Source organism: Daphnia pulicaria, chromosome 7 (assembly GCF_021234035.1).
Source record: "Daphnia pulicaria isolate SC F1-1A chromosome 7, SC_F0-13Bv2, whole genome shotgun sequence".
NCBI classification, from domain to species: Eukaryota; Metazoa; Arthropoda; class Branchiopoda; order Diplostraca; family Daphniidae; genus Daphnia; species Daphnia pulicaria.
The window spans coordinates 3,208,630-3,230,003 of NC_060919.1; the positions used below are offsets into that span (position 1 = coordinate 3,208,630).

The 21,374-nt window shown below is 37.6% G+C and overlaps 1 protein-coding gene, 5 long non-coding RNA genes and 1 other non-coding gene across 21 annotated transcripts; 3 read left to right on the forward strand and 4 right to left on the reverse strand.

Annotated features, from left to right (window-relative positions):
* Nucleotides 1-413: 413 nt before the first annotated feature.
* Nucleotides 414-485, forward strand: Trnap-ugg. The gene has a single exon. It is a non-coding gene; the product is annotated as a tRNA-Pro (tRNA).
* A 282-nt stretch (nucleotides 486-767) lies between these two features.
* LOC124350347 lies at nucleotides 768-6,029 on the forward strand. Of its 6 annotated transcripts, none has more exons than XR_006920816.1 (10): nucleotides 768-1,092; nucleotides 1,156-1,279; nucleotides 1,362-1,617; nucleotides 2,098-2,441; nucleotides 2,513-3,995; nucleotides 4,055-4,163; nucleotides 5,090-5,154; nucleotides 5,220-5,335; nucleotides 5,482-5,638; nucleotides 5,716-6,029. It is a non-coding gene; the product is annotated as an uncharacterized LOC124350347 (long non-coding RNA). The 6 variants fall into 6 exon arrangements; XR_006920815.1 differs by having other exon boundaries at nucleotides 2,513-3,971; XR_006920817.1 differs by having other exon boundaries at nucleotides 1,362-1,460; nucleotides 1,516-1,617; nucleotides 2,513-4,163.
* A 95-nt stretch (nucleotides 6,030-6,124) lies between these two features.
* LOC124350247 lies at nucleotides 6,125-10,513 on the reverse strand. 9 transcript variants are annotated; one of them, XR_006920572.1, is made up of 8 exons: nucleotides 9,939-10,511; nucleotides 9,510-9,861; nucleotides 9,216-9,411; nucleotides 9,046-9,161; nucleotides 7,564-8,981; nucleotides 7,329-7,474; nucleotides 6,598-6,711; nucleotides 6,125-6,535 (listed from the first exon to the last, which is right to left on the reverse strand). It is a non-coding gene; the product is annotated as an uncharacterized LOC124350247 (long non-coding RNA). The 9 variants fall into 9 exon arrangements; XR_006920573.1 differs by having other exon boundaries at nucleotides 7,564-8,431; nucleotides 8,833-9,161; XR_006920569.1 differs by having other exon boundaries at nucleotides 7,564-9,161; nucleotides 9,510-9,709; nucleotides 9,765-9,861; nucleotides 9,935-10,511.
* A 1,464-nt stretch (nucleotides 10,514-11,977) lies between these two features.
* On the reverse strand, nucleotides 11,978-12,727 carry LOC124350478. Its single transcript, XR_006921005.1, has 4 exons — nucleotides 12,661-12,727; nucleotides 12,476-12,545; nucleotides 12,148-12,413; nucleotides 11,978-12,066 (listed from the first exon to the last, which is right to left on the reverse strand). It is a non-coding gene; the product is annotated as an uncharacterized LOC124350478 (long non-coding RNA).
* Nucleotides 12,728-14,090: 1,363 nt separating this feature from the next.
* On the reverse strand, nucleotides 14,091-18,611 carry LOC124350333. Of its 2 annotated transcripts, XR_006920786.1 has the most exons (5): nucleotides 18,521-18,611; nucleotides 18,169-18,454; nucleotides 16,069-16,191; nucleotides 15,466-15,756; nucleotides 14,091-15,192 (listed from the first exon to the last, which is right to left on the reverse strand). It is a non-coding gene; the product is annotated as an uncharacterized LOC124350333 (long non-coding RNA). The 2 variants fall into 2 exon arrangements; XR_006920787.1 differs by lacking the exon at nucleotides 16,069-16,191.
* LOC124350192 (rhodopsin-like) lies at nucleotides 18,174-19,840 on the forward strand. The gene is made up of 2 exons (XM_046801236.1): nucleotides 18,174-18,441; nucleotides 18,535-19,840. The coding sequence occupies exons 1-2, from the start codon at nucleotides 18,200-18,202 to the stop codon at nucleotides 19,838-19,840; spliced, it is 1,548 nt and encodes a 515-aa protein (XP_046657192.1). The 5' UTR covers nucleotides 18,174-18,199.
* LOC124350420 lies at nucleotides 19,515-20,974 on the reverse strand. Its single transcript, XR_006920927.1, has 3 exons — nucleotides 20,779-20,974; nucleotides 20,536-20,692; nucleotides 19,515-19,836 (listed from the first exon to the last, which is right to left on the reverse strand). It is a non-coding gene; the product is annotated as an uncharacterized LOC124350420 (long non-coding RNA).
* Nucleotides 20,975-21,374: the final 400 nt, after the last annotated feature.

A 21,374-nucleotide genomic window follows, 5' to 3' on the forward strand; every position in this document is an offset into this window, starting at 1 on the left:
CGCTTGACTGAATTACAATTTAAAATGAAGTGCTCGTTTAAAAAGTTTGAAAATACTCACTTTGATTAGATTTAAAAAGTAAGGATAATATACGAAGATTCACTAGAATTGGTAAATTGTCAACTAGGCCATATGTTTTTTTATGTTGTTACAATTACAAATCGTAATCGCAGTTGCTATCTACCAATTTTTCTGTATCAAATGTAGAAAAATACGTGAATCGACATTAACGTTTGCGTTACTGCGGCATTATTGTAATCTGAATAGAGTTAGTTCTCGTTTACATTTTGTTATTCATCTTCCAAAAAATATTCCGTTCTTAAGCACAGGAGGTCATCAATCATCATACTAATATTTACTTAATGTAAAATCAATTTAATCATCTATTGTAGTACTTTTTTTTATCTAGCATCGGCTCAATGGTCTAGGGGTATGATTCTCGCTTTGGGTGCGAGAGGTCCCGGGTTCAAATCCCGGTTGAGCCCGATTGATCAAGTTTTAATTCTAGTTTCTTTCCATTTTTAGATTTGTTTCTCACTATCCTAATAAATAGATCACCACAATTTGATTCCTTCCTAAATTGTAAACTTTTTCCAGCGGTGGAAGTAGCAGTAGCAAAAATTTCGTACTGCACTGCGCTTTTGGAATCAATCATGATTGATTATGCTTTGACGCTTTGATTGCTTCAGTTAGTTCAGTAATCAATTGTCGTCTGCTTCATTGTCGCGTGGCTTTCGTTGTTGGCGATGTTAGATAGGCTGGGCAAATGACAATAGAATATAAACTTAAGTTTGCTTCTATCTTCGTACGATTGTGTTATGGATTTATTGTTATTTAGATTGCAAAGTAGAAATGACACAGACACACAGTAATTTTATTGTTTAAGATTAAATTCTGTTGGTGTGGCCGTGTGGGGCAGAAAGTGCATCAACAAATTTCTGAGAAAACAGCAAGTTTTTGTGTTGGATGTTATTGGTGAGGAATGTGGTGGTTCATACTGCAACTATTACCTCAAATGACCAACAACTGTGATAGCGGTGACAGAATCAGTTTAATTCTATGCACATTCACAATTCACTGCTTCATAAAAATGTGTTAATAGTAATCATTGCAAATTTTTTTCATTTACCTGTTAACCTCTTCATTTATTCACAGATTAGCAAGAGCCAATAAATATAGAATGCACCACATTACCGTTATGCAAATATTTTAAAACAGGATGTTAAGTTCAACTCTTGAAAGCTGGGAATGCTGCATCAGTTTTGTTCAACCTCAGAAGGTCACACTGTTTTACTTCATTTATCATCATTACAGTTTCAGTATCATGAGCTTACTGTGGAGCTAAAGCTATCTTTTCGTAGGACTGAACATCTCAGATTTACCAATCCTCCAACTGAGTGACCATCAACAGGCAATGAGACAGTGCAGTCAGTATTGCCACAAAGTCTGCACACATCAGTGTAATCTATGGGAGTTGAGTGACTACATTTGAGTTGCTCATTGTTTCCCCTTCAGGTCAACATCAAGACCAGACATGGAATAACTTTACCTCTCGTTCCATTTGGATGCGGGAATTGATCTGAATCAACGACCACTTAATCACTACCGTTAATTAAGGTTTGATTCCCTCGAGGTATTTTCTATCTTACGTCTGTTTAAACTTTTAAAGGCCTTGGTTAGTTGGTTGAGGCTTTTGTAAAGTATTCAATGTAGGAGAAGGTTCACTCAATCATTGGTAGTTCAGTATGCAAAATGGATCCTTTGTCGCAGACTTGGAACCTTTTGTCACTTTCAAACTGAATTAAATTAGCCTATTTACGAAAAGCTTGAAGTAGTTGTAACATCAGAATTCAAAATTTTACTATTTTTTTATTTTCAGAGCTACCTTACTTTTACCAGTCGTATTCAAATGTCGAATTTTGTCTGTCTGTCGGTCAGTGCTCCTGTGTTTTTATGTACTAATTAAATTAAAATTTCTTGGGTTTTGAGGGAAACTACAATAATCCACAATTTGTTAAAATGTAAAATTGTAAAGTAACTTGTAAGTAAAACTTTTCTCAGGACTAATCTAATATTGTAACTTTCCATTTACTACAGAATAATTAGAAACAACCGGTGTTGGACCATGTTGGGCAATGGGCATCCATTCGACAAACAGCACGATGACCAGCAGCACTTAATACAACTCTTTTACGAAGTCGACTCAAGTACGATCATAAACGACTCGAGACTACTACGACTCGAGACTATTCCAATTCATCAACTGCCTGATGAAGATTATTTAATGGTCCTGGGACCACGAACTTACTCGCCCGTTTAGTGCGCCGATTCGCCAGTTATTTGTTTGGTCGTTTGTATCGCATCGGACTCAAACATCATCGCAATTAACCGAAACTAGGACGCTATTTTAATGCCGGGAGTGACCAAAGATATTCTACCGGGTAAAATTCCATTAGAAATATTTCTTGAAACTCGAAAATTTGAATTCTCATTTAATGTTATTGTTGCCCAGTGCTGGATCGTGGATCGAATCATTCGTTCGGCTGAGGAATATCTCGATTTTTTCGGATGACCTGGCGCAACAACTCACAGATCTCGTCCAGGGTCAACTCGCTTATTCCATTTCCATCCCGCCATTCTGAGATCCAGCGAAGAAAACTTTTACTCCTCAGATGAATTTTCCTATGTCGTACTAAATGAGATGGTTGTCCCCCATTCGACATCGGATGCCACTGCTTCCAGTCAATCTGCTGGACAGTATTCCGGCTTAACAGATTCATTTCTCAGATTGTGTGATTGTTTGAAATTGCGGTGAACTTATTTGTTTGTTATTTTGTTTGTTTTCTGCTCTTCGTCTTTGTTGTGGAGCGTCTAGAGTAGCAAATCAATGTCAAACAGTTGGCGTATTGGCCCAGCCGATGCCACTGGAGAAAGTCTGATTGGCGGCGATCGTGCGTCCACGGCCAGTTTTAGTGATGGTAAGTCAGAGAACGCTGCCGTAATTGTTGTCATAAAAGTGGTGATTTATGACTCCGGCCCCTTTAGTTAAATTTCGTCTTCAGAAACCAAAAGGTTTTCCATTCAGGGTTCCCCATCTCTCATACCGGTCTGTTACAGCAGTATTCAACGGCGTACAACGACTAATTTTTATATCAAGGTTTTTTTCTTTTAAATGCTGCAGTGCAGCAATGTTAGTAGTTTTGTGAGTAAAAGTTGATTGGGGAAGTATTGGGTTAGTACATGCATGGTTTTATATATTATAAGAACAGACATGGGAAACATTGGGAAGCAATAGAGGGGTGTCACTTGGAAGGAGTAGGAAATGAACCTGGGGCCTTTCTTATCATCACTAGGGGCCGCAACCATTACACAGTGGTCTTACATCCAATTTGATAAATCTCCGGAATTTTATCTGATCCTTTAAAGGGTTGGTTGAGAATGCTGTGGAATGTTTCAATTTAGGCTGCACAGGAGGTAGCCATTGGTTATATCTCCAAATCGTCACGAGTTACGTGTTTGAATGTTGTCGGGAAAATGTAGGACTAAGAGGGTAAGAAGCAGAAGTACAGACTGCAGAGAACTCTGTGGCATCGTCCAGAAAAATGCGAATACATAAAAAAAGAAACGTATTAAGTTACAATTTTATTTTCAACGGGATGTTTACATCAATTAGCATGATTTCATTTATAGCTGAAATGTTAGCAACGTTACTATAAACGCGTATCGAAGAGGACGTTACATAGAGTGTTTAAGGATTGATCTATATTCTATAGTAGTGTTGGTAGTTCTAAATGGGCACATTATACGTGACTATTTCAGTCTTCATTCTGTAGTGTTGTGTTGGCAATGGAGAAGTATGTTTGTCTGATTTGTGTTCTGGTCATCTGTGTGGACAGTCGGTTTGACTGAGTGTTTGCTTGTCGAGGTTGTTTTTAGTCCCTCGTGCGCTGAACTCTTGCTTTTATACGGCAGTATAAAACTAAATCAATAAATGTGTAATTAAAAATAACTTGTGCCTAGTTTGTGTTTTGTTTTTACTTTTCGGGTGTTACAGGATGCAGACATTGTGGATTGATCACCGTTTGGAGTTAAGTATTTGGCTGTTGGTGATGTGTTCGCCGTTTTGTTATGTGAGAAGATAATTATTTAGTGAAGACCATTACGTAAGTATCGATTTCTCGTATTTCTTTGTTATTTTAATGAGTGTCGATAACTTAAGGCGGGAATTATTTCCAATTATTTTAAACCTTGCCTTTGCCTTATTTTCTGCAGTTATTTTCATTTACTTTACATGTCTCTGAAACATTTATCGGCAGTTGCTGAGATGCGATTTTTAGTGATGACTAACATTTATTGAATCAGCAACAAAGCTCACTTGTTAGATTTTTGAAAAATTGATTTTTTTTTCTACTTCCGGTTTTCTCATTTCAGTCAGTAGTTCAGTAAATATTCATCTGACGCACAAAAGAACAACATATTCGTGATCCTCGTCGAATTTGTGGTAAAGTTCATGTTTTGTTTTGTACGTTTTCGTACTTCCGGTTTTGAAAATTTTCCTGAACTATAGTTCAGGAAAATTCTCGATTTTGGCCAAATTTTGGATTTCGCTTAAATTACACCTAATCGACCCCAAATTTCACGTAGATCACAAATATTTGGTTTATTTGGTCGGTAGCTTAACGGTTGAGGCGCTATCGCTTACTTCCGGTATACTTCCGGAATATTTGCAAAAAAATAGCAAGTGAGCTTTGTTTTCTGCACAATTCTTAAGATTCCTTGCCAGTTTAAGGAAACAGAAATGGTCTTTTTGATTACTTTTGTGACTTTTGTGACTATCTAAAGCCGGTCCTTTAGATATTGAGTTTTAGACGTGTCTAATAGATGGCGTATTTGCGTGAAGGAATATTGTGTCATGATTGTGTTGTCAGATGCCTCGTTGTCCAAAAATATCTTCAGCTACAGCTATTTTTTTCGAAAGTTACCAATGAACACATAGGTTAATTTGAGTGATTTCGTTTATAACTTGTCGGTGATATGTTCTATTCCGTGTACATGTTGGATAACCTTAGTGTTTCTCATCAACTTACAGGAGAAAACGTAGCCTACCGTCGACTATTTTGTTCAATATGTGCTATTTAAATGACACACTGACAGGTAACTACCAACACTAGCTTTATTACAGTATTGTTGAAATATACAATCTTCTCTTCTTTTATTAGGATTCATCATAATTATCTGCTGTAAGAATTGGACTTGCTAGATCACCAACCCCATCACGGACCAATCTCTCATTCCATTTTCTAGAACCTTGGCTAACTGTTTGGTGGTTTGATGTGTAAGTTCAATTTTATAAGATGATTTCAACTGCAGTATACTGATTACTGTTTAATAATTCTTTAAGATAGTTTATTTTTATTGTTTTCACATTTGATGACACAAATTATAACAAGGTGACTTAATTTTCTGGTTTTTTATTTACAGGTTTGAAACTATAGGTTTCTAAATTTGCATGACAGACTATAAGAAAAGTCATGGAAAAAGGACTGTCTGACAGTCAACAAGGTATGCTATCTTGTTTGGTAACCTGTTGACTACTTATAGAGATTCTTCCTTTTTACTTTCTTAAGCTTGATTTGAGGTATTGCTTTCTGTCGCTCAAATATTGTTGAAAATTATTGTCAAACTAATAATAATAAATGTTCATTCTGTCTACAGGGTAACTCCTTCGCTACTTATCATGGACTTCATCCTTTGGTGATGCTATAATTCAAAAGAATGCTGTCATTCAAGACTAATAAATTGTGTAGTTGTTAGATAAAATAAGTACATATATATGGGCTCCCTCGCTAACCATTGGCTGGGTAATCCCCCTGTCTTGATTGACTGTATGTGCGAGTTTTAAAAGCAGTTTATCACCCAAATGAGACAAAAGAAGTATGCCAGTTTGTTTTACTTGGGTATAAATTGTTTTAAAATTTGCACAGAAAAACATGTCTTGTTCCGGACGCTTTTTTTATTGAATTTCAACAATGCTGTTACATAATTATGTTACTTTAAAATTAATTTAATTAGATTTACTTAAGATTTTTGTTTACTATTAATGAATACTTTTAAGATTAAATAATCGGCGTTTTTGTATTTGTTGCAACATTTAACATTATGCAAAACTGATTTCAATAATAAATTTACAAGCATAACAAAACATTGCAGGTTTGACTTTGTTATACATTTAATAACTAACTGGCCTAATTAGGGTTGAGGTAATTACATCATATAGAATGACCAGTTTTAACGTTTGTTGCAACATATTATATCGGAGAGTAAAAACGCATCGGTATCTTCAATCACATACACAGGATGAAACACAAATACAGATAAAAATATTGTTATCAACATGAATTTCACTGCAACATCAGGATGACACCAGCATTAGTTACTGGAAGGACACCAGCTTCAGTTACTGCAAGGACACCAGTGCAAGGATAAAAATTAGAATAGGAACCAGACTACGAAACCGCTGAACATTTTCACCATTCTGTGAGAATAAAAATAGAATTTTAATCAAATCGACAGGAACGTTAGAAATTTTCATATTACCATTTCTATGAATATTTTTGCAGCTCTACTTAAAGTCTAGCTTCGACATGACTGCATGCAGCAGGATGGTACATCATTGTCACCAAGTCAGATGCATCACATTATCACCAAGTCCTGTTACGAAAAAGAGAAATCATTAATTTACAAATAAACCTGTACCAGATGTTAAAATAAAACACACAATGGAAGACAAGAAAGAAAATAATCATGTTAAGATTAAATTAAAATTCAGATCGAATTCAAGCAAGAGCAAACAAATTGAATCACAAGATGAAGATGCATCAAAGTTTTGTAAAAGGAAATGGAATTTCATATTCTAATTGAATAAAAAAAAATACAATCAAGCAAAAGCTGATGGGGCAAACAACTATCTTTTCACAAAAACTCTAAACCCGCTACATTATTTTAATTTGAATTTGGAACTTCCCCAATTACAACCCATTATCACAACCAAATTACCATTACAAGATGCCTTCGTTGAAAGTAAAATTAAAAGTGGATATTAAATTATCAACTATAAAAGAGATAAAATTGATGCACGATTGAAAATTAAATGAGTATTTACCCATGATTGTAAATTAATTTAATGCGATGAAGAAGGATATTGGAGACAAATACTGCAGTTGTTGCCGTGACAGAGATGCTCACTCGACTAATTTCCATGGCCTTTTCTCTCATTCTATACGATTTCATTTTACATCCTAACCTCTTATGCCTAGCGGCTATTGTACCTGCCTGACAATGATGCAGCACGTCCAGTTCTCGCCCAACCTCTACACCATTGCATTTACGTATTAATCTCCGTGACCTTCGAGCGTGAAGAATGCATACTGTCCTTTCCTTCTACAGGTTGACATTGCCGGGGATTGGAATGGGTCTACAAGAAGCAATATAAAAAAGAACACGATAAATCAATAACTAGAAACGAGATAGAATTAATTCACAACTCAAAATAAAAAAGAATACCCATGATTGAGAACTTTTTTAATACGACGAAGAACGCAGTTGGTGACAATTAAAGCGCTGCTGTTGTTGCCGTGTCGGAGATGCTCGATCGACTGTCTTTTCTTCTGTCGTCTTTTCTCTCGTTTTATGCGATTTTTCTCACCCGGATTGCTTTCTTCAAAATTCAAATCTCGGGAGGGTGGAGTAAAATATTACCTTGTTACGGCGTAGAGTCGGTCTCCTTACAGTCTGTCGCTGAAGGCGTCCAATCTGGTAGCATTGTCCAAGTACCTATCGGTCGATAAGCGAAAGCGATGAAGCCGACGCATAAGTGTCCGAGTCGGAAAGCAAGTCCCAAAACAACATCGTATTCAGGGACATTCGCATTTTCCTTCAACTAAATATCCAGTGTTAGAAATGAGTCAACAAAAAGGCGTGAAAACGGGAGCTGCGACATGTAGCGTAGGTTGTGGTGTAGTTAACTGGAACATCTGTGTAGTATTTGTGTTCAACGTAGTTCGAAGGAGCAGCTTCTGTGTAGTAAGTCGGGGCTGCGTAATACTTGGGCGCATCAGTTGTGGTTGTGTAAATCGGGGCAGAGTAGTTCTTGGAAGCTCCGGTGTAGTATTCAACCGTTTTGGTGGAGTAATGAGCCGAATCCTCGGTGGAGTAGCTGTGAACAGAGTAGTACTTGGGAGCCTCGGTGTAGTAGTAGGATTGGGCAGCATACGTAATCGTGTAGTATTGCGGTGCCATAGAGGTGTAGCAATTGGGCGCCTTGGTGTAGTACTCAGTCTCTTTGGTAATGTAGCTTGGGGCGTCGGTGTAGTAGCTTGGGGCATCACAAGTTATAGTTTAAACTCTGGAGCCTTGGTAATGAAACAACCGGCTGTTTCGTATGTCGTTGTTGTGTAATTAGGCAGCGGCGCAGTGGTTTGTTATCCACCATCCCAAGGAGACATCGGTACACACCACAACACCCAACAGCAGGACGACGCCATAGATAACCAGGACAATTAATAAATTTAAACATTAAAATTCAACAATAACTCGCATATTAACAACTATTCAATAGTAGCATTAAAACAAAACTATGTGAAAAAACAACAGAATATACACCCATGATTTCGAACTGATAATACGATGAAGAAAGAAGTTGGTAACAATAGTGCGCTGCAGTTGTTACCGCGTCGGAGATTTTCACTCGACTGATTTTTATCGCCTTTTCTCTCTCCTTTTGTACGATTTTTTTTTTCTCACCCTAACCTCTTAACCCTTCGGCTATTGTACCTGCTTGACAATGATGAATCATGTTCCTTTCTCACCCACCCTCTACACCATTGTGTGACACGTTTTACGTCATGATATGCGTGACCTTCGAGTAATCGAGTATGAAGGCCATTTGTAAGTTGACGTTGGAATACATCTGGAGAATGGGTCTACAACAACCAATATAAAAATGAATACAAAATGGTTATGTACCACATACCGTTCTCACCCAACCTCTAACCCACTGCATGACAAGTTCTACGTAATGATCTCCGTGACCTTCGAACGTGAAGGACATGCAAACTTGCCTTTCCTTCTGCAGGTTGACGTTGTTGGGGATGAGCCTGCAACTACAAATATCAAAATAAATACCAAATGGTTATGGCTGAAAACTCACTTTATACTAATTGACATTTGAGTCATTTGACTCGTTTCTCTTTCTTCGGTGAATGAAGAAATTTTTGTCCATTTCGAAACGTTTGAAGGACAGTCGGCTTTTTTGAAAATATTTCAAATATTTCAAGTTAAAGAAATTGGCGCACAGCACCAACAATCATCCCGATAAAAAATTACGATAAATAAAAAGTGCAGTCCACAATCCTGTAGATAAAAATTTTGAAAAACCATAAATATAGCATAAAAATTTTAGAACTAAGTGTAGAAAAAAAGTAATATGTAGGCATAGCCCATGGCCTTACTTTCTTAGTGTCACGGGCCAGATCCTCATCCCGTGTGACAGATTGATATGTGACAGTTGATAAGTGTAGAAGAAAAAAGTAATATGTAGTCGTAACCAATGGTATTTATTACCTTACTTTCTTAGTGTCAAGCGCCTAGCGATCTCACATGACAGAGTGAGAATTGGGAACATCTTCATCTCGTGAACAAATTCTACCACCTACAGACAGATTTCTAAGCATCCATGAACGAGTGAATCGAAATGTTTCTCAAACCGGATCCTAGTAAATGCAAGCTCTTCGAATAATATCCAAAGGTGAATGTGCAGCAACACTGAAGCCACCATTCCGTCTTCTTTTCCAGTTCTTCATTCTGTGAATCATAATGAGATGTTAGTTTTAGAGTTTGCTCAATATTTGTTATTTTTTACTTGTTTTGTCAATACCTACAATTTTCAAAAGTTTATTTTCATAGCCTATGTCAGCTTCCTTAAATCACAGATAAATCTTTATCATTGCTTTCAGCAACTGTTGATAACAGCTTGTCTAAAAACTATATTATTTTTTGTTTTAACATGTAAGATGCAAAATACTCATTCTTTTAAAAGACGTCTTCGACGATACGTTTGCAGTTTGACAAGTCGGTGGGCTTTTGATTCAATCTGAAAGAGTTTGCAATAGGATACAGGAATGGCCAACCAAAAGAATATCTTTAAAAAGTCAACAAAACAAATGCACACAAGAAAACTAAACTTCACCAATCTTAATTGTTCTCCTTACTTTAAATAGTAATGAAAAGTAGCAAAAAATTTTTAACCTTAAATCCAAGGAACAATTGCTTCTTTTAAGTGTAAAAGTCTTTTAAGAATGAATTATTGATTCATTGGGCTTCAGTAACCAAAATCAGAATCACGCCATTATAAAGTAGAAGAGAATCATAGTAAGAACACGGTACGGTATAAAACCGTCAAGAATTTATAGAAAAAATATAATTGGGTATCCAACGCTTTCAATGTTGACGAAACCCAGACAGTCGAAAAAAATAAAGATATTTGGGCTTCATCAAAATCGAAAGCGGCAAATAACATACGAAGAGAACTTATTATTTCGAGAAAAATCTTACGCTAATTAAGTAGATGCATTTGTACGTCGCAAACAAATCCGGAAGTCAACTCAGAGTTTATTCAAACGTGCACCCTAGATCAACTTCCAGATTTGTTTGGTAAACAATTCCTTTTCTTTATAATTACTCAACTAACTCCTGTAACTTGAAACAAAAGAAAGCTTTGAACATGATTGCAATACATTGATGGCAGAAGCAAGAGAAAATCATTGAAATACCTTGTGACGTGACTTGCCTTGTGACTTGTGTTAACACGGCTTTGCCACCTGTAATGCATAAGAGTAAAATAATATTCACTTCTGCAATCTGTAAATCAGTAACATGACGTACAAAGAATGTCTTGTCCAAGTTGTTAACAAAAAATAATACTGACACAAACTGCAAATTTACAAGTAAGTAATAAACAAGAACTTTAAACAGAGGCACTATCCACAGTAACTTACAGTTCTACCAGGCTAAGTTTTTTAAAAACCTTGGTAATATAATTTCAGCAGAATCTCAATGGATATTTCATTTAAAATGTAACAATACCTACATTTAACAGATGACTGGTGGCGATTTCAGTCACATGTCGTTAACCCACAACTCAATTGGTTCTACAGCTTTTAATTAACATAGACTTTAATCATCACTCAACACAATCCTTGAATAAAAGCATTATAAAATACAATAAAAAAGTCAGGACATACCCCACGTTTTTTGTGCATACTCATTGATGCAGGAAAAATCCACGAGACGACGGATCACGGCAACAGGCGGCAGCCGACAGCGGCCATAGCCTGGAAGCCTAACTGAACAAAAGAATAAAGATTCAGAGAAAGGCAAGGAAGCATGGAAGGAAATAAGACATGGCTATGTTGCCATTTACGCATCTAAAATTATATAGCCTACATTTTTCAGAAATAGAAATTCTTCTAAAAAAATAAAGGGTCGGTAGTAAGAAAATAAGAATTCAATATTGACAAGAACGGATTCCTTCTTTTTGAACAATCTAAATTAGTATAAATTTCAAATGTAACTTTAAAAAATTTTAATGGCTACAGAACGAAAATTTACATTTAACCGTTAAAAAAATTATTCAATAAATGATTTTACCTCTTTAAATTTCGATGAATTACTTTCAGTGGAGGTTTAGATTTTTTCTCCTTTATCGATAACTGAATAAAAGAGAGAAACGACTTTATTTCTAATACCAACTCAAAAGAGATGTCACTTTGTCCCCGTGCCTAACATAGAAATAAAACATTGCTAGATGAATCATTAAAACTCCTCATCGCTTGCAATATTTTACCTATTTTTGGGGTCTTTTAACTAAATTCGACGATGGCAAACACTTGTCGTCATCCTCAACCTCAACCGCGTGGGAAACCGGAACAAAAGCCAACTCAATTTGTTTCGGATATTAAATAAGCCAAATCCGAACAAACATCCGGGCGAGAATGAGTATTCCAGAACCTAGTATGATAAAGATTAGTTGAAGGAGTTTAAATTCAGTTTCTTTACAACAGGAATATCAAAAAGAATTTGGGAACTGACCCAAAATATTAAGGCCAACTTATCTCTGGGTAGGGTTAATGACTTAATGTCTGTTACTTAACAGTTAACACTGTATTTACTCCATTTCCTAACAGTAAACTAACTTGTTGTAGGTAACAGCTGTCCTTCTGTCCTAGAACCATCATCATTTGGCATGATCAAACATTGAAAGTCTAAACTCGGGAAATAATATGTGGTATGAGCAATAGGACAAGGTTTACCCCATCTAAAATCATTAAATCTCATTTTTCACCATTGTTTTGTACCTTTAATTCAAAGGAAATTTCTTTAGTGTTTAAAATACAACGCATATCTTCAGATATCTTACCGGAAATCAGATATTAATTTTTTTTATCTTCCCACACCAAATGGCTTTCCGAAGCACTTCACACACAATTCTATTCCAAAGAATGACAAATCATTAAAAATGAATTTTTTCAGTGATTTGGGTTTATGTCTTTACTTTTCTCACATCTCGAGTAAAATCGTATAATTTAACAAAGAAACACTTACTTTACGAGAAACGCAACTCAATAAATGAACATGAACACGTGCTCAACAAAACATACCAAGCAGACGATGCTACAACGGTCTACAGAGACATCTACCTGTCACATGTGCAGTTTTTAACTCTTGGCAAAATCAAAACATCTTCTTTGTTGTAGACGAGTCAATTTGTCTCCACTCGCTACGTGTTGCTAAAAATGTTAATTATACCGACAGCAGACAGAATACTAATTTGCGCAACATTTTCTTCAACGATAATTCTCGAGGGTCTCATATTTTTAAAAAGCACCCAGATCTGACTCCCAGACAACTAGAAGAGGCACCAATATTGATGATCAGAAGTGAAAGGTGAAAAAAGAGGAGCCCTTCTTCCAGTATTTTCAGCCTAAAATATGTATTCGCCTGATTTAGCTGGTGATCTAAAGTCAAACTAGCATAAATGTTATCTCCAGATTAAGAAAAGCCCTTATTCGTAGTCGGATATAGGGGTTAATGGATTTTTTTTTTTACCTGAAACTGTTCTGAGACCCCGAGTGTGTTAAACTATCTTTGTTGGAGAGACGATCTCCTACAGTTGGTTATAAGGCGACTGAGTAAGTGATTGAAATTGAATGACGTGTACCATGTCTCAGTTGTCATTCAGTCATCCAAGAATTGTCTGGTGTGTTTGTGTTTCCAGGTTCGTAAGATGACGGGAAGACTGTCGTAATGGTCCTTTGTCTAAACAACCCTGGCCCGTAATACGAACTGATTGGCAGGATTCGTTTATAGCGAACGCTGTACCCCGCTGTGGAGGAAGTTAGGAGCCAATACGATTATCGGTACCTGTAGGCGGCCTAACCGATAAGACGGCCAAACCATCTTTTTACATAAGTCGTTACTATTATCTACCCCCGCGTGTAAAAAAATTTAATTGAGGAAACTATTGGGGACAGGAAGTAAAATATTTAGTTGGTGGATGTTAGTTTCTTACAAGACTAACGACGTTACGGCAGTTTGTGTGGTATAAAGCGAAGTCTTTTTGTCTATATCTCATGAGAGAATCACATAAAGCACCGTCGAATTATTTTGACACGTGATCCGACACTGCGTTAGTCCCAAGCTTCCCACTATTTTCCAATAAAGGGCTCCGTAAATTGGATAACGTTTATAAATTTTTCAAATACTTTAACATAGAAAAAGTCCTTACCTCCTGCTAATAATAATACAAGGACACGAAAATGCAATCGATTTAATGCATGCGATCGCGCGACCAAAGAGATGTTTTCCAAAAATAGAAAGGAATAATAAATCATAGAAAGAAAAACCATGCTTGATTAGAAACAGTATCATCACACGTATTACGAGGCAAACAACTTCACAGAATCACGTACGGTGCAATCCAATGCCGACAGTAAACATGTAAATATAGTTACGAATAAGCTTCCATTATTAAGCTTGTTCAAACTGAGACAAAGATTTATTGCCACTCAGCAAGCTGTACTACAACACTGAATAAGAGATTAATAATCTATTGTGTGATACTACTTATACATACTGCATATTAATGGAAACTTTGATGCTAGCCCTGTTGATGCTTCGCCTTCGCTCTTAAGGAAATAATTACGGATAAACTGCGATTGTGTTAAAGTGCCAAGAGGATTAGTCAAAGAGCAGAAAAGATGGGAATACTTGAACGCGGCGTGCAAAAATTTCAAATAGGTGCTGATTATAGGGAAAGATCTTACTTTGCACTTACAGATGAGTCAGTGACCTTTAAAACGACCCCTGTAGAACTTCAACGAATAATGAGAAGAGGAAAACGTAAAGGGAATAAGAAGAAATTTGGATGTGTAAGTCACCTCAATTTCCAGGGTATGTAAACCGTGTGACTCACCAACATTTATATTCATTAAATGGACTTGTTCTCTTAGAGGCAATACAGTTTCTTCCTTTCGTTTGACAAATGAAGAGAAAAAGTGTTGATATCAAAAGTATACTATCTTCATGATTCTATGGAGGACTCTGCTACATGAAACTCCCAAGCAAGTTGGGCGTCAACTAAATTTGTCGCCTCCTAGCTCCTAGCGATAAAACGACAATACGTGTCAGTCACAGCCGTCTGCTGCCGACATCAAAAGATGATCAAGTTCGGAATGAATCTCGTTGTCTTGGAAACCCGGCATTCCCCGCTGTAATTGGAAATGAAGAAAACAAACGTGAGTAAGCACTACGCACTTCACGCAAGCAATTACACAGCAATTCGGGCCGCTACAAGTGTAGAAGTAAAAAAAAAACTACTTCATTGTCATAGATGAATTGAAGTTCATTTTCAAACGATGCAACTTGATGCGCACATCAGACAGCGCATGCCCTTAACAGGACAACGAAGATAGCTCCACAGACCCGTACCGGCTACCGGGGGATGCGGTGGATTTGACTAGCTGCTAGCAGCAACAGTGGGCAATCGCGAAAAGCGGAACGATTGCGGAGAACCGGCATCAGTAACAAACTCGTGTCCAACCCTAGGAGATCGCGTGCTGAATAGCTCTGCATACCCTGAAACACAATTTAAAAAACAGCTTCGTTAAAGGTTAGCATTACAATAATTGTTAGAATAACCGACAAGAAAATCCGATAGTTTTTTTTTTAATTGTGCGTTAATTGGTATTGTAATTATTATAATTTTTTTAAATTTGGAATAAAAAGACATAATTATTTCTTGAAAATAAGCTCTAGAGTATTTGTTCAAAATACGCTCTACCGCATTAGTGAATCTAACTGGATTTCGTATATAGCATCATAAACTGGAATGGAAAGAAATTTTGTTACACGTAACTTACATAAGCCTCTTCATTTGTGTGAAGCTTCCATGGTAAGAGTGCCGTGCGTAGGCTTTACACAATAGTGATGGATTCGAATGCAGGCTTCGTTCATTCGTGTCGCTCAGAGAGCGTTCAGTTATTATCAAAACTTTTGGGAATGTCACTATTATTACGTGTGGGTTATGGCAGGGATAGATAGCTGTTGCGACCTTAGCATCATCAATCCATCCATAAAAAATCTTTTTTTCCGGTGTACTCCTTATCCTTTTATGACGCCCGTCTGGTAATCCATCACAGTCTGTTAAACGAGAAATTTCAGAATATCAATATCGGATAATACATTCCTCGAATTCCGCCTTCTTATTGTGCGCAAAGTTTATCCAACCGGATCTAAAGATCGCAGAGCAAGTAGAGCACGCCCTTTCAAATCTAATTTTGTCGTCCGGTGAACTCGCATAGTCGGCACATAGTCTTACTTATTACAAACAAGAGACATAATAATGATCAATAACTACATGCTACAATGTAGCTAAGAGGAATGAAGACGTCAGAGATGGAAAAATAAGAAAGTACATTATTGCTTTAAAATGGATAATAATTCGATACTCACTTCCTCTTGTTAATGCTCTATTATTCATGGAATACTGGTGTATGATGCAGGGAAGACGGCTAATGCACTGGCTAAAGTGTCCTCCATAAATATTGTCTGAGTATGTATGTCGTGTGTAATTCTCTGAAAAATAAGTTTGTCGTATAAATAGTTAAGATAATTCTATCCTGTCAAGCGCTTTATCAAGTAAGTACGGTTTAAAGGACAAAGATTATTAAAGAGAGGGTGCGCCATCACGTTAGTAAAACGGTAATGATGATGCGAAGCGGACAAAAAAAGTAAACAAACAGCTTTGTCCGTGTGTTATCCCCTGTCCTAGATAGCGACTCTCAACCACACATCCTATAGTGCCAGATCAGAGTTGAAAAGAAAGGGATAGAAAGTAAAGAGATTTTAAAGTATTAAACGCCAAGCGCGTGTGTAAAAATATAGTTTCAAACTAAGAGGATGTTAAGCCCTGGTTTTTCTCGTCTAACTGTTGGTATGGAAAAACTAAACTTTTTACCACTTCAATAAATACGAAGAGGCGATTTGCTGATGCTAAGGACCAAGTTTCGGTTGAAAGCTATTGAGATCCAAACTAAGTATCCCACAGCAACTGTTGCTGATACAGTATACATTCGTATGGAAATAATTTGAAACGTGTTTGAAACGGAAATATTTTTCCGCATCTGATCATCCCTATAACAAGATTTCGTCAGATTGTACCCGGAATAGTTGCTTTACACGAACAGACCAAAAATAGGAAAAAATGGGATATAGATATGGACGTTATGGACTCAACAAGTTGTCACAACCAACGGAGAAGGCTGTAAATATCCTATTTGTAAGCTACAATGGAGTTCATCATCAATCCACCGAGGGAAGAACCTACGAAAATGTTTTCCTTCCGCTCTTTCTCCCATCGATCGGTTTTCTATTACACGAAAGGCCGGAGTGAATCACAGCACCAACAATGAAATTGACAGACACAAGCGAGAAAAGAAAACTGGGGCAGCCATACCGACAAAAAGAACTTGTTTGGCTATACAAAAGCTTGGAGTTCGTAAATAAAAACACGAATGTATTATGCGTTTTGAAACCCAGCAAATTTTAATTGGCTCACAAGGGATAACCGACAAACTGAATGAGAGTGGCTAAACCTAATTTCCCGGTGATACAATAAGTTTTAAAAAGCAATCGGAATAGTATAAAAGAATGTGATTCAATTTCACTTTAGATAAAGCCTACGGCTGCTGCATCTCTACCCACATGAAAATAATCGATAGTCTAGTAGCTTACACATCCGAAAACACTAGGCCCAGGCCTTCTTCAAGTTACTTATCGGATCTATGGCACTACTTCATATTTCAAAGCCGATACAGTATTTAAACTACCCTATACTGCCTTTATTCATCTCATGATCATTCCGGTGTCGTAAACTTCTCACATTCGAAACTTTTACTTCATTTCAATATTGACATGTCGAAATCTTTTAATTCAAGCGAGAGATTTGATGGGGATGAATAAAATAAAATCCATCAAGTATTTGTCTGACATTAAAATTGTATCAGGAATACAATGCATGGCACACACCAATCTGCTGGAAAATAAAATATTGACAACCCGGCTATTTTTTCCCTCCTCATTCAATAGAAAAAGTAATATAGCAATTTATAAATGTCTTACACGTAACAAGAGATTTCTTATCGCAGCCGAGCACAGTTCAAGCTTGACATTCAAAGTTAATGTTATATCTACCGAGGAAACGATTTCACGCTTTACGGGTTGAACTTTACTAGAGCTAGCCATTAAATTTAAAATGTACACACAACTTCCGCTTCTTCTATAATGAAAAGAATAAAGAAAAGCGTCCGCCTAGATCAACGCAGCGCATACGCAATTCCGCACGGCCGACCGGCACGAGAAAAGACGATAAATGTGACATCGCCCACGTTTCTCCGCTCCAGTAAATATTACATAACCCAATCGACCTTTCGAGGAGGAAACGATTCAACGATTACTACCCTGTTTCGACAGCTAACGCTGATGCAAATAATTCAGCATAGGTCTAAATCTAGAATACGTATTCTTTTTTAAGGAAGGAAACGTCTTTTATACCTGTTTGGCGCAGCGGACGAACATCGACCGGATGAATTTCAGCAGCGACGACGTAATTAATGGTGCTGACGGCGTGGATATAGCGATGGAGATCGATCGTAACGATTCACTGGTGCTCTCGACTTTTAATGAGGATCCGTTCTGGACCAAAGAACAGTTGCTGCTCTTGAAGCATTTCCCTCGAAACGCTTTCATAATTATGGGATTGATTGTCTCCACTATTGGCATCTTTGGACTAGCTGCTAATGGAACAGTCCTCTTCATTTTCTCAAGGTATAATAGATTCCTATTGAATTGAAATGACAGTTAACTCTCTCTCCTCATCAAACACACAATATGGATTTGCTTTTACCTTTCATTTTACAGGTTCAAACGACTCCGATCGCCACCGGCCAATACGTTCATCATTAATTTGGCGTTCAGCGACATGTCGTCATCGATACTTCACTCTATGGCCGCCTATTCGAATTTCAACGGCCGCTGGGCGTTTGGTCGGCTGGGCTGCAAACTCTACGCCATGGGCATCACTTGCTTCGGTCTGGTCTCCATTTTAACGTTCAGCGCCATCGCCTGCGAACGATGTCTCGTCATCGGACTGGTGGACAGCCGCTGGAGAGTCAGTCGATTGCAAGCCAAAAAAGCTTGCGGCTTCATTTGGTTGCACTGCGCCATTCTGGTGAGTTTGCCACTGTTCGGATGGTCATCCTACGTGCCGGAAGGACTGCTGACGACCTGTTCATGGGATTACAAGACAAGGACAATGTCTAACCGGGCGTATTATGTTCTCCTCCTATCCGCTGGCTTCTTCCTTCCAGTCTTACTCATCTTCGTCAGCTACGGTCGAATTTTGTTCTCGCTCATGTCTCAAGCACGTCAGTCGATCTGCACCAACTCACAGAACAACATCTTGCTCAAATTACGGCGACAGACGGAGATCAGGACGGCAAAAATTGTTGTCTCGCTCATTTTCGTTTATTTGGCGGCTTGGACTCCGTACGCCATCGTGACGCTCATCGGACAATTTGGACCGGAAGATTTAGAGATGTCATGGGTGTTCACTGTTATTCCGGCCTATTTCGCCAAAACGGCCGTCGTCATGGATCCGCTGGTTTTTGGATTTTCTCATAGACATTTCCGCAACTCGCTCAAAAATTACATTTTAAATTTGTGCACCTTACGCAACGTAGAAATCGGCTCCGACATCCGGTCGAATAACTACAGTAGTGGTATACCGAAATGCAGCAGTAAAAGTTGGCCGGGCGGATTGCCAACCAGTTACCAGTCGCGCGGAATGACCATCTATCCGACAAACGCTTGTTGCGCTTTGCGCATCTGCGAGCCTCGCACTTGCACTCGATTTTCTTCTTCGCAAAGCGTCACCCCTTCCAATGTCGGCCACACTAATGGCAAACGCCGCAATGGCCGGATGCTGAGGACCTTCCGCGAGTTGTCTCTGAACGACGTGAATGAAACGAGTTTCTCGACAAATAAAATGGCAGCAGTAGCAGGCAGATCTATTGTCGACACGGTTGGATCGAGTCGGGGGTCTCGGCTTCGAGCGCATTCCTATTCCAATTTCAAGTACAAAGTTCGTAACGCCGAGTTCTACAGCGAGATCATCGTGCCGACTATTTCAGTAGAGACCGTCGACGAAGCTCAGCAACACCTCTGAAAGTGATAAATATTAGAAAGAACAAATTTATTCGTTACACATCAAAATATAACTATATTTTTACTTGTCTATATGTCATGCTTATTTAATTAATATTTTCAATCTTTAAATCAGACTATCAGTCTTTACAAGTTTATGTAATCTTATTTATTGATGTTTGAAACTAATTAGTGTGCAATGTTGAAGAATGATTTAAAAATACACAATGTTTTCAACAGCAATTAGAGTCTCAGTCTTAAGAACTAGCCTATTAGAAGATTTAATTATTTCATTTCAAAACATCTTTGTGCTCCACCCATTCATTATATTTGTAACCTCTTAGAAATGTGAAGATATGGCGAGGTGCTCTACCACTCGACTACCCCTCATGTCATAACGAAGCCGACAATTCCATCCTTAAAAGACGAAAAATCACAAAGAAAAGAATTCACTAGAAAATTCTTGGAAAAGGCAGAAAGTATCTATCATAAAGAGAATTTCTTTGAGTGATTTGGATTCTAAAATTCTCCTTTTCAAATTTAGAATATAGGCCAGGAAACCCTGATGGTAAAATAAACCGTTACCACTTAAAACAACAAGACACAAGTATTTTGGGAATCCGCTTATTTCACAAATTTTTATCTGAATTAAAATAAATTAAGGTGGAACAACATATCGAAGGATGAAACGGATTTTACCGTAAAGACCTTGCGTACCTGGTATTGTGTTTATCCATTATGTTAAGTAGGACTAAGCGGGTGGATGAGTCGGATAAGGTGTCGCTGGGAAACTTAGGATCAGAGTTGAATTCCCAGGTGAGCGCAGTAGCTCCCAAACAAGGAAACGCGCCACTACACGAACAGAAGGCATGATCTAAATGAAAAATTTGGCAGTTTCCTTTACTTAGTGCATCTTTTTTCTAGAAAAGCCCATACACTAATTATACAACAAACACTTACGCCGACTTGCTGATAGCACAGCTGAGAATGGACCATCCAGCTGATGAATTCATGCTGGGGGCAATCCTATAGGACGTCAATTATCTTCAAGTTGAGTTTCCAGAAATGCTTAAGCTTGGAATTATCTGGCCAACAACAGGATCACCTACAATTAAACAATTCTTTAAAAATTTAGTAGCATCATTACATTCATCAGCTATTTACTCATTATTATGGATTCTTGTTTTTCTCCAGCATTCTCGGGATGTTTGGATATTTTGAAGCTTGCGACACCGGTGATGGGACGTAAGAAATCGAAAATTAGTCCCACCATAAAGTTCACATACTATCGTTACACAAACTTGTGTACATTCATTTGACATTCCTTTAGATATGAAAAAACTAAAAATTAATTAGGAAAAGATCAACATTTAGGAGAAAAACAAAACTGTTTACACATCACACGTTACGCTACAGGGCACGGGCACTCCACAAAATCTGTAAGAAAATAATTAATTTGTCGACAATATACGACTTTAGATAACACTGTTACTTTAAACTGTTAATTCCATCGTGACTTCCTACATTAAATTGAAAATTATAACTCAATGAGGTCG